Source organism: Schistocerca serialis, chromosome 1, assembly GCF_023864345.2.
Source record: "Schistocerca serialis cubense isolate TAMUIC-IGC-003099 chromosome 1, iqSchSeri2.2, whole genome shotgun sequence".
Taxonomy (NCBI): Eukaryota; Metazoa; Arthropoda; class Insecta; order Orthoptera; family Acrididae; genus Schistocerca; species Schistocerca serialis.
In genome coordinates, this window is record NC_064638.1 from 834665332 (window position 1) to 834684838 (window position 19507).

The 19507-nt window shown below is 46.0% G+C and overlaps 1 protein-coding gene across 1 annotated transcript in view; it reads right to left on the reverse strand.

Moving 5' to 3' along the window:
• The window catches only part of LOC126458351 (transcriptional regulator ERG homolog), a 293460-nt gene that overhangs the window by 68136 nt on the left and 205817 nt on the right, over nucleotides 1-19507 (reverse strand). The window contains exon 5 of the mRNA XM_050095320.1: nucleotides 15457-15646. Coding sequence (XP_049951277.1) covers nucleotides 15457-15646 — 190 coding nt within the window. The remainder of the gene's footprint in view (nucleotides 1-15456; nucleotides 15647-19507) is intronic.

The window sequence follows — 19507 nt, forward strand, 5'->3', positions numbered from 1 at the left end:
CCGTTTTTCTCTCAATCGTAACGCGGCCCCACCTTGGGTGAAATGAAACTCCCATGATGTAGGATGGAAAATTGATTTATTATGTAGTAGAATATTTCTTTAATGTTAATATGTTCACGCACGTGACATATCCTTTACAACCTATTCCCATCTTTCCTGAAGCGATGTCAGCCATTAGTTTGGAAGCAGGCAACTCTTGGTAGACTGTAGTGGTGCCAACTTTGTTTCCTTGGGCTTGAGTGGCAGAGATCGACCACTGGCAAAACTTTGTCAAAGAGAATGTGAGAACATAGGGTTTAGCAGGGAGAGGTTGGTGAGGCTACCCCCTCCACCGAATACCAGAGGCCTTCCGGAGCTCCGCCATGGTAAGGGGCTGTTCTGCGAAGAAAGGGTAAGCGAGTGGACGTACCTTCAGAATATCCATCTCGATTGGTAATGGAAAAAGGTATTGGAATACTAGATATTTGTGACTAACCTACTCTTTTCAGCCCAGCGTCGAATAGGCAAACCAATGATTCCGCTCATGGTTATTTTGATTATTTTCTGTTGTATGGCTTTTGTGTATTGAAAGTGATATATGTATGTCTTTGTGTTCACGCCACGTGGTAGGCAACGTTGGGCTTTGATAGCGAAATTGTCCATCTATACGATAGAGTTAGGTAACAAACCGTGTGACTTTCAATTTATTTATGTGTGTTAGGAATTTTGGAAGGGTTTATTGATTGTTAATGTGTGGTTTCTGTGTAATACAAATAGGGGCCAGTGCTCCACGTGTGACGAACTAGTAATGAGGCAGCTACGCTCGCCTATAGAGAAACTCGAGTAGAAGCAACAGAGTATTTAAATAAACTGCTACCGACTCACGGTAGAGGCATTTACACAGTTACAACCGTTTGATTAAAATCTTGTAAGCATGTGGAAAGCCACTTTCAACCCACGTGGTCATAGCCACGACGTGCACATGCACTATCCTTTGATACTGGCTAAATTCTAACTGAAGTTGTTATACAGTACAGAACAGGAGTATAGAAAAGAAAGCTTTATCGTCTAAATGTCAAGCCGATCTTTGTCCTCACTCCATTGGATGCCAGTATTAAATCTATGCACTAGGTGCAAGTTTGAGCTCTTGTCTATCCTGTCCTATGTGTTTTAATATTAAAGTAGCGGGAAAATTACTAGTGGCTGATGAGATGCAATCCCGTCTGTTAAAATGCCACCTTTCCTAGAAATAGCGTGCGCGTTGCGTGCAGTTGTGTAAAATAATAAGAGGCCTCACCTCCACCCAACATTATATTAAATTATGAAAGAAATAAAGCAAATTTATTCAGAATAACTTCAGTATGCTATGCTTGAACAAATCCGATACCCCTTTAACAATTGTAAATATTAATAGCACAGACTGCCAATAGGTATACTGCGTTCTATGACGGAAAACTCCTTCATTGATCCCTCCAAAAGAGTCCGTTGCGCATTATTCGTGTTCAATATCCACACCCATAGAGGGCTGTAATACAGATGAAGGAGGTTTCTGAGAACCTATGACAGAAAAAGTAAAATATCCCTAAACATAACTGTAACTAAGAATAGATCATTTCCCCACAAACAGATAACTTTCAATGAAGGTAACTCCTGCCAGAATCTGTTTCAAGTAATATACCCCAAGCGACCGTCCCTTTTGAACGCTCTTGTAATGTTAAGCACTTAAATATGTTACATAGACAAGCGTATTCCATAAATTTCATACTCTACATCAATTGTTTCTCGGCGTTGTGGTTTGTTCAGTGCTATGCCACTACGTCCAGCTACGGGGTGCCATCGCCACCGCTCCGTCGCGAGCTGACCAAGACACGTGCCTCCACCGGCGGCCGCGCGGCCGTGAGCCTACGGAAGACGCGCGCGGCTGGCCCGTTGTGCCGGCGGCGTATCGGCGTATGCAGCGGAGCAATTTCCTGGCGGCGTCGCTTCCGTCGCAATTAGGCGGCCACCGACACCAGGGCAGGGCCGGCCAATCACGGCCGCTAACGAGCGCGCCGTATTTTTCGCGCCGTGGCTTGTTTATCTGCAGTTGGCGCGCGCCGCCCCCGGGAACGGCCGCTTCAATCCGATTAGCCCGGCTAATGGGCAATCAAGCGGCGCGCGGCCTGCGTCGGACTGCGCCTGGTCCTACGCCCCCGCACTGTGTGCAGCCGGGCCAGCGCCCGCGCCGTGATGGACTTTTAAGTGCCACCTCGCGCTGCCACGCCACCGCTCGGCCGCGCGACTTATTTCGAGAGCACGTGTCGCACAGGCAACTTTTAAGCCTTCGAGTGCCCCTTGCTCGACCGCTGAGACTAATAGCATCCGGATGCGACTGCTTCGTTCCCCGGCCAGCGCTGGCAGCGGACGATTGGATGTCCGCCCTTTTAACTTTTCCCCTACGGAGCTTTTTTCCCCTTCATCTCCTCCATCTGTTGAGCATTCGTGTCTATAACATCCGTTTGGCATCATTGCTACTTCTTATACTCCTCTCTCAGGCTCCAGGAGACTTGTATAAGAAATGAAACACGTTATGTATCTCGAAACGATTTCGAATTACGAGGAGTGTTCAATAAGCAATGCAACATGTGGCTACGAAGGCTTTCCCGGCGTAATAATTGATAATATTCTTCTCGGGTATGCAGCCGGATCATAACGTCTTCATGACACAATATTTCCGCGGTCCATCTGGCCGCCATCTTCAGGTGAGAGTGCTGGTGCACGAACTCGCCGGCGAGTTCGTGCACCAGCACTCTCACCTGAAGATGGCGGCCAGATGGACCGCGGAAATATTGTGTCATGAAGACGTTATGATCCGGCTGCATACCCGAGAAGAATACTATCAGCAATGCAACATATTTTTTTCTCGTCCGGTTTCGGTTCAAAAAATGGAGAATTTGTTGTGGAACACCTTCAGCCCCTACAGTTTCATGAAGTTTCGAAGAGGAGCTAAGCGTACCGCTCAAAATGGTGTCTGTAACGGAGGAGTGTCCCAAGCACAGAGCTGTCATTGAGTTTCTTTAGGCGGAAAACCAGAGCATCTCAAATATTCCTAGGTGCTTGCAGAGTGTGTATGGAGACCTGGCATTGAACAAAAGCACGGTGAATCGTTGGGAAAAGCACCTGTCAACGTCGCAACAGGGTAGCGCAAACCTGTCCGATCTCCCACGTGCCGGCCAGCCACACACAGCTCCTACTCCTGGGATGCTGGAACTTGTGGACACTCTCATTCGAGGTGGTAGATGCATCACAATCTAACACCTCACTACTCAGCTGCACGTTTCTGTTGGTAGTGCTGACACATTCGTCCTCCAGTTAGCGTACTCAGAGGTGTTTGCCCGTTGGGTTTCTCGCCGCCTAACACAAGACCATAAAAGCAATGAAGGACCATCGTGAGGAGTTGCTTGCGCGTTTAGAGGCTGATCGTGTCAATTTTTTGTCGAACATCGTCACGTGCTATGAAAAATTTGTTCATCACTTCGAACAGGGAACAAAAGGGCAATCCTTGGAGGTGGCGCCATACCACCTCTCCTCCGAAGAAAAAGTTCAAAGCCACACACTCAACCGATAAAGTCATGGCGATGGTCTTCTGAGAGTCGGGAAGGGTTGTTCTGTTCGATGATCTCCCTCATAGTGCGACGATCAATTCTGAAGTCTAGTGTGGTACCCTCGGGATATTGAAATACAAAAGAAGTTCTCCTTCTCTATGACAACGCAAGATCTCACACAAATCTGCACACCCAAGCAGAGCTCACGACACTTCATTGGACTGTTCAACCACCTCTACAGGAGGGACCTCGCATCTTACGACTTCCATCTGTTTGAGCCAGTGAAGCATGTGGTCTGCGGAAAGCAGCACGTGGATGATGGTTAGGTTATTGATGCAGCAAGACGTTGGACCCGAAGTCGACCAGTAGAGTGATGCAAGGCGCCCTCCCAGTAACGTAGCGTAAGACCGTCGCTTTGATCGGAGATTACGATGAAATATAGGGTCTTGTAATCAAAGAGTAAGGAATAATACGGTGTTTTGGGATCATGAATGAAACCAACTTGCTTTCAGAAAAAATTGTGTTGCATTACTTATTAAATACCCCTCGTGTTTATGAGTCAAACACCTCATTAATTAACCGCTTGGGCTGCTTTGTTTCTCAGTCTAAACAAGTCGCTAAAAACCGTTTTGCATCACCTACATTCCTGCAAATATATGACACATTAAATGCACAGGATAGCAAGGAATGAACGAACAGAATTTACTGTGAAATAAAAACAAAGCAATAACCAAAACGAGGGCATTCTGTTCGAAAGTGTGCGTATGTGAAACCAAAATCTAGGACTTGGTAACATTCCGCAACGTGTTTCTCCAGCCGGTGCCGTGCAGTATGCTACGTTCATTGTTGTCGACGATGACTCTCCTCAGGACATCCAGTATCTGACAGGAGCTCGTGCGACGACGCACTCAGAGTTCCACTTGGTCTGGAAAGTGATCAGCGCCTTGTATGTTCCACTCCATTGATTTATGCCTACTGGAGACAGGTGTTCACGAGCTGGACGCTGTGTATTTGTGCAGTATCGTCTTGAAAGACGAACTCGTAGTCAAAATGTGGACTGCAGGGCTGGACAGTATGTTGGAGGATCAAGTCCCGGAACTGCACGGCCATCAAATTACCCTCGATAGCGTTGAGGGGAATCGGACACAAATCTTGACTGACTCAACTTACTACAGGAACCACGCAGCTTCATGTCTAAGAGGTACGTTGCGCCTCCACACTCTTCTACAACGATCGTCAGATGTCAGACAAATATTGCAAATATTGCAATGTCAGTGATCCAGGTTCATTTTTACAGTTTCCTTTACCTGACTTGTTCGCGTCCTTTGTGCTGGGGGATTTGTACTCTTGTTCGTAACAAGCGACTGGAACCCAAGCGTATCATGTTAAAGACGATTTCGTACTGTCTGATTCGACACCCCCCCCCCCCCCCCGCCAGTTGCCTCAAAAAGGCAGAGTGCAGTACTGTTGAATTCTTCTCGGGGTGTCTATCAGCCGTAATTATAGGCAGCAGCCATCAACTGGTTTTGTAAACCTCAGGCGACCACTACCAAGCTATTCTTCAGAGTTTTATATCGAACAACATCTACTGAATGTTCAAATGTCGTTGCTCTGGTGTGTGCCAATTCGGCGACGGCCAACTTCCCATGTTGGAACTGCCGTGTGACGCAGTCTGTACCTGGAGTGACCCTATGACGTATGTTGACAGACAGAACCCGTGTACCAAGCTCCATTGTGCCGTCGATGGTTGGAGACAAAAGTGCTCCATTAAAATGCACTGAGAATGCAGATTCAGTTTCAGTTCGACTACACATGTCGCTGAACGTAGCGATTTTCTGTGATCAAGCGAGTGTTGTGTAAGAGGTTTCCGATTTTAAAAAATGCACACACACATAAACTATGCAGTTCATAAACGTTTTTTCAGCAGTTTACGTACCGTCTTAACTGATGTAGGAAAACTGGCAATCTCGATCTCTCTACTACCTCTTTTCACTATGGAGTATATGCACTAGGCACGATACTGAAACCGCACCAATGACACTGTCACATTTCCGTGAAAAACAGTCAATAAAAGGCGTTCACGACTATTATAATGTTGTGCTACTGGCATTATTCTGCTCAGTGGATTGAGTCTGTATCTGACTGTCAGTACAAATGAAGACTATCCCACTAACGTAAGGGTGTACTATGACGTGGAATGAATCTTCCCCTCTGCAGCGGAACCTACGTTGCTCCAAAGCTACCTACCAGATGGACTGGTATACGATCCCTGAAACTTGAATTTTCGGAAACTGGTAGAAGTGAAGCTATAACAACTGATCGTGAGTCTCGCTTGGACAGCTCAGTCGGTAAGAACATTGCCTGTGATAGGCAAGGTTCTGGATTCATATCCCAGTCCGGCACACAGTAATATCATGTAGTTTGGAGAAGTTAGCACACGAAACTTAAACATTATATTACAACTACGAGGTACATTCAAGTTCTGAGGCCTCCTTTGCCAGCATATGCGGCTGAACACACCTCCCTCTGGCCCCTTCTCGATGTTCATCTCCTCCTTCCTTTCCTCCTGTGTCTGTCCATCTCATCCTCCCACTGCTACCTGTGTATCTTCTTCTCCACATCCTCTCTGTCTCTTCATCTCCTCCTCCCGTTCTCTTTATCCATTTCCTCCTCCCCTCCCTCTGACTATTCTCCTCCTCCACCACCTTTCCATTTCTGTCTCCTCCTCTTCTTTTTTCCAGCTGCTCACTACCTCTATACACTTTCCACCTGTCCCATGCGTCTCGCCCTCCACACCCCTCTCTGTCCATTTCCTCCTCCCCCTCGCTCTGTTCATCCCCTCTTCTGTCCATCTCAATCTGTCTCCAGCTATGCTCTTTGGTATGTGTAGTCTCTGCAATACAGTTCAGTAAAGCAGGCTGACACTACTCCCACAACATGCCTACCATGCAAGGCAGGCTAAACACCAGGGACTTGAAAAAAATCACTTATTTTCCCCTGACATACTGACTGCTATACAATGCAGAAAGATAAAGCAGGCTGAAATTACTCCAACAAAACATGTGTATCATGGAGGCAACCTACATGTCAGTACCCAGGATACCATTTCTTGTCACTGATATGTAGGCTGCTATGCAAACCACATTGATTTGATAGGCCAATACAGTTCCCACACAGCATGTCTGTCATGCAGGGCAGCCTGTATGCCCACGAAAATAGAAACACATTTTCGCCCATATCTTCCTCTTTACTGGAGCTAGGAGGTTATAACCTCCACAATTCTGATATGCATGTGGCTTGATCTTTCCTTGTTGATATCGACCCAGGGGTTTTGGAGGAGATCCTGGACATACACATATATACTCTGCTTCATATATATGACAGATTATAGCAACAAGTTGGAAATCATGTAGTGTATTTTAAGTCCCATTTTATTTTAAGTCGGAACTTGCTACTGCAAATGTTATAGCAACATCATTCAACCTTGACATTAGTTACGCCACATACGTGAGAAAGTTTCACTGAAGGTTTGTAGACATACTAAATCGATGGTTATGGAGGCTCAGTCATGCAAAGCTTGTCATGTAAAGTGAAGTTTAATCCCATTGTTGCCTGTTCAGTATAGTGATCTACAGATTACAGTGAGTGGAACACAGTCAGTATAAAGAAAACGTTGTGGCATAGAAAAAATGTTATCCACATGTGTCAGCGTTTAAGGATGTAGGAAATGAGGAAAAGAAGGTACCTCTTTCCTAGAGACAATGAGAATTCCTTAAACAACAGACATGTTATATGAAACCTTACAGACATCTAGAATATATTTTATAGGCAAGCAAAAATGTCATAGAATGCTTAGAAAAATGTGTCCACAGCCCATGGTCTAGTGGCTAGCGTTGCTGCCTCTGGATCATAGGGTCACGGATTCGATTCCCAGCCGGGTTGAGGATATTCTCCAGGGACTTGGTGTTTGTGCTGTCCTCCTCATCATCGTCATCATCATCATTATCATCATCATCATCACTCGCGACAGTGGCTAGATTGGACTGTGAAAAAAATAGGAATGTGTAAAAATTGTGACTTCGTACAGGTGCTGATGACCTCACAGTTGTGCATCCCACAAACCAAACATCATCATCGTCATCACTTAGGAGGATGTATTACAGTTCTTCCTGTGTTGAAATTCTAAGAGTTGAACCGGTGCACTGAAGTAACAGCTACGAGTAATTTCCAGATAGCTTGTCAATAATAACTGCAAAAATCGAGCTGCCTCATGGGCGTCTCTCTCAGTCGCTCGTTCTGACACACTCATCGCCCACAGAAAACAGTCTCTCAGGGCGCAGGTATAACGAGTCACAAAACAACGGTAATGATGAAAGAACTCGGTCGGCCATAGGTACCCTAGCATCCACTAAATAGTAGTGAAAGCAACTGCACGAAATTCAGAAAATAAGCAAAATATTTTTCTTATTCATATGTGTGCATTGTATCATATATTCTTTCATTTAATGAAGACACTCAGTAATGAAGGTGATGGGTTAACCTCATTCCAATCAAAATTTTGGGGTAATGAGGCAGGAAATTGTGAGAAAAAGGCTTTCACTCTAATGATCATTACATTAATGAGATCGGTAACGAGAACTTTTAGAATTTTTAATGAATGGCTCTGCTTTGGTCATTATGGAAACTTTCTTTCTTTCAGGTGCCTTATGCGTATTCAGTAGATAAAAGGACCAACTCAGTTTTGAAAGGATTATTTAAAATGTCTAATCATAACTTCGGATTTCCATACAAATCAATAAGCTTTTAGTGTTTACTGCGACACAGTGGAATACGTTTTTTCCAGCAAGATGCAGTATTACGTACATCATACTGCACGTCAGTGACTTGTTTCAAATATAAAGTAAGAGCTGTATACATAAACTTCCACTAAATTAACGCGCTAATGATGACGACGACGTCTTTGCACTCCCGACTGAGAGAAACGGTGAGACTTAAACAGCCAGTAGTACTATTAGTGACTAGTGCTACGAACTCAAGACATAGGTAAAGCAATATCTTCCCGTTGTTTGTTATAATTACTTACCTATGACTATAAAGGCAATGGTGTCGTTCATTCTGCGGTAACAGAGACAGTATGCTTGGACACGCAAGAAACTGTTTGACGTAAGGTCTTTAGGAACCTTTAGGCTTTGGTGTGACAGTACAGCAGGTCAGGAATTTTAAAACGATAGCCTATTTAATTTTCAATGACAGCTGAGTTTTACATAACGTGGAGAAAATTCTCTGGAGCTTGCAGCCAATTCAAGTGGTTTAAAATGCAAAATCTTTCGGCTGGGTATTCCTCGGCCATTGTCAAATGTTTTGTGGCTGTAGCTGAAGTCCTTATACAAACTGAACATTAATAAAACCAACAAACTGCAAGGACTGATTCCTCACTGGAAATGGAGGGAAAAAGGTCCTATGTATATGTGTCTGGAAATTCATAGTTTCCACGATAGATGGCACTGACGAACGAAAATTCCTCTGGCCACATGCGGTATATTCCTTGAGTATTGCAGGCTGTGTGATTAACGCAGGGTACTGTAAATGGCAGAATGGTTCGGTATTCCAATCGGGGCGGGGGTCACGAGTATACCAAAGCAAGTACTCTCACAGACGCCAACCACATGAGACAACATTTGACTCCCGTTTTGGGCGATTATTTGAGCATGAGGCCTTTCAGACAGATGAACGTGCAGGGACGCGGCGGACTGTGCGTACACCAGATTTGGGGAATTGGGTTCTACAGGATTTTGAGACTAACTCTAGTACTAACTAGGCAAGAGGCCCACCAACAAGAAGTAGGCCAAAGCACGATTATGTGTTTCCTGCATGACAACCGCTACTATCCCATCACCTGCAACGAGTGCAAGGAATACCAGCAGCAGGTTTCCCTCTACGGGAAGGATTCTGTCGATGGTTTTTGCACCATACAATTTCAATTATGGGATTCCTGTCATAAGCCCTCTTTAGAGACGGAGCAACCTTTACCAGAACTGGCACCATCCATCTGCATAATCGTTATATATGGGCTCTAGAAAAACCTCGGGAAATGCTTGAGGCCTCTCATCAGCATCGGTTCAGCATCCATGTATAGGCAGTGATTCTTGGCGATTACATACATGCACCGGTCATTAATCCACAAAAGGAGGGTCCTGGGCTTCCTGTGGAATGCACTGCCTGGGCGGCTTGAGAGTGTGCCTTGGCAATACGACAGGTTACGTTGTTTCTTCATGACAGAGGACCAGCCCGCTTCCGCATTACAGTTCGCCAACCACTTGACATCATCTTCCCCAGACATTGGATAGATACTGTAGCATGGCTTGCTAGATCACCGGAGTCAAGCTCTTTGGATTTTTACCTCTGTGGCACATAGAAGACGTTGTGTATGTTGAACCATTTCCTGATATGCAGACCCTTCAGCAACGTGTTCACAGTAGCTGTGACGCTATTCAGAGAGATGCCGAAACGGGCGAAAGTGCGGCAGTCCATGGTGGGAGGTGTGAGCACGTACATTGCATCCTACCGAGGCCACTTTGAACGCCTGTTGTGACGTGGACGGGATGCAGCTCTGTACTGTGTTGCGGGACGATTTGTTGTCCTTGCACGCACACCGTGCATTTCCCGACCCATGTTAATAGGACTTTTTTTTCGTCATTCTCAAGTCAGGAATATGTCTGTGCAGTTTGTCGGTTTTGTTAACGTTCACCCTGTATAGCCGCGATACACCCTGTGACTTCACATGGTGTCAAGGCCAGCGCCACATGTAATGTTTTGGTTGCAGGACCGCTCCGTCCGCTGCATCCTTTCGATGGCCGTGGCCGAAGCTGTGTGCAAGTGCAGGCCGCCGTCTTTATTGGAGGTCTCGCCAGAAATTTTTGTCCCGATCGCTTATATGATAACGCTACCCGTCAAAGCTTTTTTCCGTTTACCAACAGATGTTTCGTCGAACGCAATTAGGCGAGCATGTTCTGCTTCCGCTGATTCCTCAAGATACCGTAGGCGGAGACACCTCTCTTCATCCATACGGCGCCGTTCAGTAGTCCGCACACTCTGTCCATCATAAAACAGGCCACAACCATACCGTATTTTGTATATTCTTGTCGTCTGTGGTCTACATCATCTTTCATCGACATCACGAGCTGTGAACCTTTTGCTGGAAGCCTAAAGCCTGAATCGCTTTTATGCCTCATTAGGAGCCGGCTAATCTTTCCGCTTGGATATGAAAACGATTATCATTTCAGTGCAACCCACTTATAAGTAATTCAACCTACATTCTGAACATACGGAAAGATTATTGTGCTGTCCTCTCATTCATAAATCGTGTTTGAATCTTGTTTGTAAGAAAACCTCGTGTAAGGTGGAGAAACGACTACCAGCAGTTGTTGGCATTCCACGACGGTGAGATCGTGGCCTGTCGAGAATACAGTTAATCGCTCCGCGGTATTACTACTCCATTGGTTTTAGAAATATAACAGGAGCACCATACTCAACGCGTTGCAGGATTTTAACTTCCCCATGCGACTAGCGCCCGCGATGACAGACATATGAGGACTGTTCGCAAAGTGAGGTACGATCGGTCGCTAAATGGAAACCACTGTGAAAAAGAAGAATGTTTTATTTGCAACAGTTAGTTACACCTTCCAGCTACTTCACTACATAGTCGCCGCTTCGACTTAGACCTTTGTAACAGCAATGTACCAACTTCCCAGTACCCTTGTCAAAGAAGGCAGCCGCCTGTGCTGTCTGTAGCCCGTTGTCTGTGCCAAAATGTCTTCATAGTCAGCGGTTCACGCAGGCAAAGATGAAACTCAGGCGGAGCCAATTACGGGCTGTATTGTGGGTGATCAAACATTTGCCATCTAAAACGCTGCAGAAGCATCTTCACTGGCCTTGTACACCGCGTCCGTGAATTGTCATGAAGAAGGAAAGGCATAACAGTTATGTTATGTGGGCTGCACGGCATCAGGAAAAATCTCCCACAATGCCATCATACTTGGTGGGAGACATTATTTTCTAGGCATCTTCAAGTGCTCATTGTGCACTTAAAATTGAAATTAGGAACGTCACGTTATCAACGGGTGCACCACCCAAAGAATCTGTGCGAAGTTTCAATGGATTTTCAGTGTGGTTTCCACTTCGCGCCCGATCGTACCTTGGTTCAAATGGCTCTGAGCACTATGGGACTTAACATCTGAGGTCATCAGAACCCTAGAACTTAGAACTACTCAAACGTAACTAATCTAAGGACAGCACACACACCCATGCCCGAGGCAGGTTTCGAACCTGCTACCGTAGCGGTCGCGCGGTTCCAGACTGAAGCACCTAGAACTGCTCAGCCACAACGACCGGTCATCGGACCTTACTTTCCGTATAACACTCGTACGTTCGCTTGATCATGTCGGATCGTAGCTTGAATTGAGAAAATTGGTTTGTTTGCAGCAAAACAAATATGCACATAAGCGGTGCGACAACGTCCAGAGTATCATGAACTGTCAGGACGGGGACCATTGTTGAGTAGTAGCACGTCGCCATTTCAGACAAGTCCTGGTTCGGCGAGAAGCATCACGATGGAGGGACCCATCTGCAGACGCTCCAATGACAAGGAATGTTTCTAGATTGTATTCACCATAGTCATACTCGACCATCAACTGGAATCATGGTATGCAGTTCTCGTAGCCAGTAACTAGGGCCACAGTCATTGTATTTCTGGCGTATTAGAGCTGGCTGTTGTGCTCTTAGAGGTGTCGTCGAAGTTATCTTGCAAGAAGATTACGCAGGATTTCATATTACCTGTCTTGTCCTGATCTATTTAGATATAGATGGTGTTGAACTCATTGTCGACCTCTCTCATCCAATGAAAGCATCTGACTATGGGTTACCCAGAGGCTGGCACACCATCACCCAGCAGCCACTATGGTTGGTAAACTCTGTTATAAAGCTCAAGCAGCATGGAATGATGCACCCGTATCTGTCATCCAAGCTCAGTTCGATGCCCAACCGGGGCAGAACTATGGTTGCTGGCAGAGTCAGCAGCTCTGAGTGCCAAATTTCGCACCATGTGTACCTCCAAAACAACTGCAAACTTAATCATGTACTCTTCCTAGTATACTGTTTATTCACAATAGGTGATATTTCGCTACTCTTCCTACTATACTGTTTATTCACAATAGGTGATATTTCGCTATCTGCAATACTTCCTGGAGTCGCAATTTTAATAGCCAGCAGTGTATCGTGGGCAAAGTGACGATGTGACAAGGTAGTTAGTCGCTTGCAGCTTAGGTCAGAAGCGCAGCGTCCTCGCATGTGCCGCAGCAACAAGTGGAGCCCACAGGGCCCTTCTCGGTCTGGAACAGCGCACCCTGCCGCCACACCGCATACCAATGCCGGCTGCTCTTCGCTGCGTCCTCCGCTTCTCTGCAGAGAGCTACAGATTCACGTTCCTGTTCTGCACACCCTCATACTAGATGGCAACCATAGCGCTTCACTGTGCGCATTTGGTGTTCTCTAGGCATTTCGGTAGTTGTCATGTACACATCCTTACATGCAAGACGAAAATATGAAGCTTTCATTAGAAGGTAAATAGCTTATAAACTTACGCGGCTGTGCACGATTAATTTTCACACCTCAGCGAGGTGTGTGCTGATTTGAAACTGCTTGTCAGATTAAAACCGGGACTAAAACCTGGGAACTCTACCACCCGCGGGAAAGTGCTCTACCGTCTGAGATATCTAAACACGACTAGCGACCGGTCCTCACAGCAATACTTCCGGTAGTGCCTATAATCAACACCCACTCCGCTGCAGGGTGGAAATTCATACGGGAAGCAACAGAAATGTCAGACTTATTCAAAGTACGTAATTACGGTGAAGTCACCGCTATTTTTAATGATCCACTGGATATTGAAAAAGGTGGAACACAGTTCTTAACAGAGCACCACGGATAGCAACGATACTTTGCAAGTGCTCCCTTGTTGGTCCAAAGGTTGGTAAGGAGTTCTTGTGACTGGGCGTTCCATTCTTCCTCCAGCTCGGTTGACAACTGCTTTATCGCTGTTGCTGCGTGTCGATATGCTGTGATACGTCTCTTCACCTCATCCCATACGCGTGGCGTGGGATTTAAGTCGGGGGGACGGGCAGGTCATTCCATTCGCCTAATATCGTGTCGTTACAAGAACTTCTCCACCTGCGCTGTTCGATGTGGCCGCTCACTGTCATCCACAAAAATGAAAATACCGAATGGACCTCTGGAAAACGCCCATGTGGAAAGAGCACAGTGTCATAATAACATTGACCGCAACATGTACGGTGTTCAAAGTTTTGCAGATCAGTGCATCCATGTAACATTATGCATCCCCACACCGTAACACCCGACCACCAAAACAATCATGTTTGCATTTCGTGTTCCCACCTATCACCATATGAGGATACACCCAGAATGACTAGTCAGACTGAATCTGCTCTCATCCGAGAAGAGTACACAACGCCACTCCTCGTTAGTCCAGTCGCTACGCTCTTGGTAGCACCACAGACGCTACCGCTAATGTGCTGTTGTCAACGGAACAGAGTGCTGATCGTTAGGCGAAGAGACCACCCCCATCCAGTCGTCGTGTCACTTTGGCGAGCGAGATTGCGTGCTTTGCAGCCCTGTTAAATGTGGTTCCAATTGCACCTGTTGTTTAATGTGGATCTCTTCTTGTCCGCTGTGCCGTGTAGCGGTCATCTGCTCTTGTAGTTGACCGTGGTCCACAACCTCTTCTCCTTCGGACAAGAGTGCCCGCGGTCGTCAATGCTTCCCACACAAGTGAAACAGTAGTTCTTCGTCTATTTCCCGATGTCTCTTTCCGTGGGGAGGCATCCAAATGATGTCTCCGGGCCATGTTGGAACGAAGTACACCACCATAGTGCACCGTAACTCCTCGCTGACTGATACATACCATCTTTTCCCGTTTCCTCAGCTGCCCCATATTGCGAGGCCAAACCCATTTGCTATGCGACGTCCAACATTGTTTCCACAACTGGAGACGTCTAGCATCATGCTCCGGCACTTCCATTTATTTCGACTGAGTGGTTGGTATGTTAGGTTACTTTACCTACCCATTCCTTAATTTTTGCATTACAGGGTATTAATGTGTCATTGAGATCAGCAAGACACGTTGCTGTAAGCCGTAGAGCTGAAGATTTAAGGGTCCTGTGCTGTAGGAAGAAATTAAGACTGTAAAGTTTGCTGATGGTTCGGTATTTCTGTTAAAGACGACAAAGGACTTAGAAGATCATGTGAATCGAATGGATCGTGTCTTGAAAAGAGGTTAAAAGATAAATATAAATAAAATTAAAACGAACGTAACATGGAATGTATGCGATATATATTTAAAGGTTAGGAAGTCTTCTGAAAGTTTTTGTATAGAAGTGAAAAGTGAGCGATAAGTACCAGAGACAGAAGGAATGTGGAAGTTATTGTAATGTGGCGAAAAAGAAGAGTAATGATTATACGGATAGACTCAGTAAGTGGTACGACATCGAACTGGGGAGAAACTACCTTTATGGCTCAATTTGCCAGTAAGGAAGGATACTTTGATAGGAGGCATTCCGTGGCATCAGCCTGTTGTTGATTTGGTAATGGATGGAAGAGTGGAGAGTAAAAATTATAGAGAGAGTGTAAGGCTCGAATATACTTGGCAGGTCGAAATGTAAATTATGTAAATACGTAAGACTTGTACGAGGCAGAGTTGCGAGGAGAGCTGGGTCAAACCAGTCTTTGGAAGGAAATCACAACAACAAAACAAGAGCAACTACAGCAACAGCAACAATGACAATAATCAAAAAGAAGAAGAAGGCGGCGTGCGCGTGCTGACCTGAGCGCGCGGCTCAGCTTGTCGTAGTTCATGTTGGGCTTGCTCTTGCGCTCGCCCCAGCGGCGCGCCACCTCGTCCGGGTCGGTGAGCTTGAACTCGCCGTTGGTGCCCTCCCACGTGATGCAGTTGGCGTTGCTCGAGTCGGACAGCAGCTCCAGCAGGAACTGCCACAGCTGGATCTGCCCGGAGCCTGCAACAGCGGCGAGCGCTCAAAGCTGCCGTCCACTGCCGCCACCTACTCGACTGTAAATTTATGGACAAACTGACACGTAAGTAAAAGTCAAAGACTTCTGATTTCGCATAACCTAAGTCTCTGTAATTTTTTTTCCATTCATTCGTCCTTTTTCGCCATTTCTTAATTTTTTAATTTATTGCTATTTCAAGTAGATATACCCTGTTGAATCCTAAATGCAGTTACTTACAAAATTAAGGTGCACTGTGTTGTAATACAGGATTGTTCAAATTACAATAACGAAATTATTTTGGGACAGGAAAATGACCAATACAACATAGTGAGTACAATAAAACGATATGAAAATGAAATTAGTATGAGCCACTACAAACTACATTATAGAAAATGAGCCCCATCTATGTACTACTATTTTTTTCTATGCTTCTATGCTGAATCCTTTTATCGTTTCGGGACTGTTTCGAAAGACTTCGAGTTTCTTGTCGTGCATTGTAACTTAAATAACTCCTTCTGAATCTTATCCACGTAGTCTCCGTCACTACAACACTCTTCATAAGTCAGTGTGGGTTGGCGCAGTTCTGATACAGCACGCTTCATATTATTAATAAAGCACTGAACAAATAAATACATATTGATGACATTTAAGTACAAGTTGACATGTGTCTATGGCAGGACGTCGGCAAAGGAAGTTCCAGAGTTATGTTTTCGTGCAGTTGTGCCATAGCTCTGGTGCTCTAACAGAATTATATCATGAAACTTCCTGGCAGATTAAAACTGTGTGCCGGACCGAGACTCGAACTCGGGGCCTTTCTTTCAGGAGTGCTAGTCCTGCATGGTTCGTAGGGGAGCTTCTGCGAAGTTTGGAAGGCAGGAGACGAGGTACTGGCGGAAGTAAAGCTGTGAGGACGGGGCGTGAGTCGTGCTTGGGTTGCTCAGTTGGTAGAGCACTTGTCCGCGAAAGGCAAAGGTCCCGAGTTCGAGTCTCGGTCCGACACACAGTTTTAATCTGCCAGAAAGTTTCATATCAGCCTACTCTCCGTTGCAGAGTGAAAATCTCATTCTGAAAATTATACCATTTTCGCTTCCAACCAGACGCTATGTTAACAGAAAATATTAAAGAATTATTTGTCGTGAAAGAAGCAGACTATTCTTTCATATTCTCTGCCTTCAAGTTAGTTTATTTATGCTGTGTATATGCAGACTGAAGCGACGAATGAAAGTTCGTAACAAGGCTGGGATTCAACCCGGGTCCCTCGCTCAGTATACAGATACACCAGCCGCTACGCAACCCTGGCACAGTGGCTTTGCTACCCTTGCGTGCCTACCTCCTCAATCTAAATTCCCATTCATGCCTCAGCCCGCTTGGTATTCCCCCTATACTCGGACAGCACAACAGAAGCTCTCCAAGTGTATTGGAACAGTACCTCAATATCGAACGAGACGGGGAATCCTGCCTGAAATCCAGGCATAGGTGCTATAATCAAATGAAACTATATGGTCCCAGGACCCTTCCAAGTCTCAAACATCTATGACAGATACATGCAGACTGAAACGACGAACAAGGATTTGTATTCAGGCCAGGATTCGAAGCCAAGTCTCCTTCTCACTAAGCAGATGTGCTAATCACTACTCCATCCTGACACAGATGCTTGGCACAAGGGTACGGACTACCCTAGCACACCTCCCTCCTCATTCCGAATACCCATTCACACCTCAGACCATTTGGTCTCGGAATCTGGATTGAGGAGGGAGCCGTGTTAGGGTAGTCCATGCAGCTGTGCGAAGCCACTGTGGTTCAAATGGCACTAAGCACTATGGGACTTAACATCTGAGGTCATCAGTCCCGTCGACTTAGAGCTACTTAAACCTAACTAACCTAAGTACATCACACACATCCATGCCCGAGTCAGAATTCCACCTGCGACCGTAGCAGCCGCGTGGTTCTGGACTGAAGGAAGCCACTATGTCTGCATATATACATCACAGGTGTCTGAAACTGCAAAAGGTTTCTGTACCCATACAGTTTCATTTGATTAGTTTACTTACACTGGTCGTCATAAAAAGAGCAGCACCCAGAGGGACAAAGCGGATTTCAATCATTGTCAGCAGGCGAAATGATTACACTTTCAGCTCTGACAGACCAGTATTTATTGTGCTACATGGCAATAAAACGTATGAGTTAATGCAGCATCGTGCCCCATCGTTCTGAAAACAAGCATCCAGACATCGCGCCATGGAATTGTTTCGGATGTAGTCCCCATCGCATGATACTTGCATCTGATCCCGCAGTTTCCACAGATTGTTGGGTGCAGGTAGAGTCCTGATGGCATCCTCCATGGCACTCTACACATTCTTTATCAGGGAGAGATCGGGCGATGTTTACCATGAGAGAGTATCCGCAGCTGGAAAGCACGCTCGGGTAGTGGCAGTGGTATGGGGACGAGAACTGTCCTGCTGAAATAGGGGATAAGTATGGACATTCACAAACGTTCAGAGTCTGCGGTTTCAAGACCTCCTCAACGCACCGTGTGGCTGTCGCAGAGCGAGTTAGAAACACTTATGGTGCATGGGCACCATAGCATATCGGTTAACGGGACGTGCGATGGAAATCCACTAACCGCTCCTCGTGCCGGCATCCATTGCGCCTCCAGACAGGGACCTGCATCTAAAGGGGGACTCGTCACTAAAAGTGGCATGTTGTCGTTCTACTGAGTCCCATCTCCGCCGTTGCGGACACCAGGCGAGTAAGGCTCTACCAAGCGAGTCTGTGAGTGGCAGGCGTCGAAACGGTGAGCCGTGCGATATGCAGCAGCTCGCCAGGGATACTAGCAATTATGAGATGTTGCACGGAAGGCGGGACATCCCACTCAGTAGCCCCTGTTATTACGGTTGGATCTGCTTGCACGTGGCAGGCAGTCCGTCAATTCTCTCTCCTTGTAGTGTGTATGTGTGTGTGTGTGTGTGTGTGTGTGTGTGTGTGTGTGTGTATGTGTGTGTGTCAGACGTCCAGATCCTACATGTCATGCACGCATGTCTTCCTTGTATGTATTTACACCAACAACAGCCATTGGTGGTGTCTGTACGACCAGCGTGATGCGCGATTCGACGATAGGTCCACCCAGCCTCTTACAGCCCCACGATGCGGCCCCTCCGGGCGTCATCTAGCTGGACAACCTATTGTCAAAGATGTCGCCTGGGTATAATGCACATTCACGTGTTGCTGTTGTTGCTATCCACTGTCGTACTAGCTGACCTGCCGTTTGGGGCCCTGTTACAAAAACTGATGGGCACATCTCGGCCCCATTCCATGAGTGCACAACCGTCTGTGCAAAACTAATCATTGTCATAGCTGATTGTGTGTAAAATACCCACCCAGTTTCCACTGGATCAGTTTGGTGCTTCTGGATGCAGCTTTTTTTTATGAATGCCAGTGTAATTTTGACAGTGTTGACGTAACAGAATATTTTGTTGTGTCTTTTAGCTTACGTTAAAGATTTTAGGGCACCTTTGTTTGGCATTTTCTTGTCAGTTATAACGTGCTGCATTCAACATCTGGAGTCTGTCTCCATTTCTTTGTGACTAATGATACATAAATAAATTGCCATTTAAAAATTACCCGAACCTTTGCGAAAGATTTTTTTTGAATCTTTGAAGCTTGGCCAACCGCACTGACAGATAGGTAATACAGAAGTTAGCGGTACACGTTAACAAACGACGGTGTTAGCACAAGAGCGATCGGCGTTCTCATCGTACGACGAGAGTGTTTCACAGTACCTGCGCTTCCACTGTTTCGTTAACCACTTAGATGAGGCACGCTATGGGTCACCTTAGGCCAAAACACACGAAGATAAAACTCGCGAT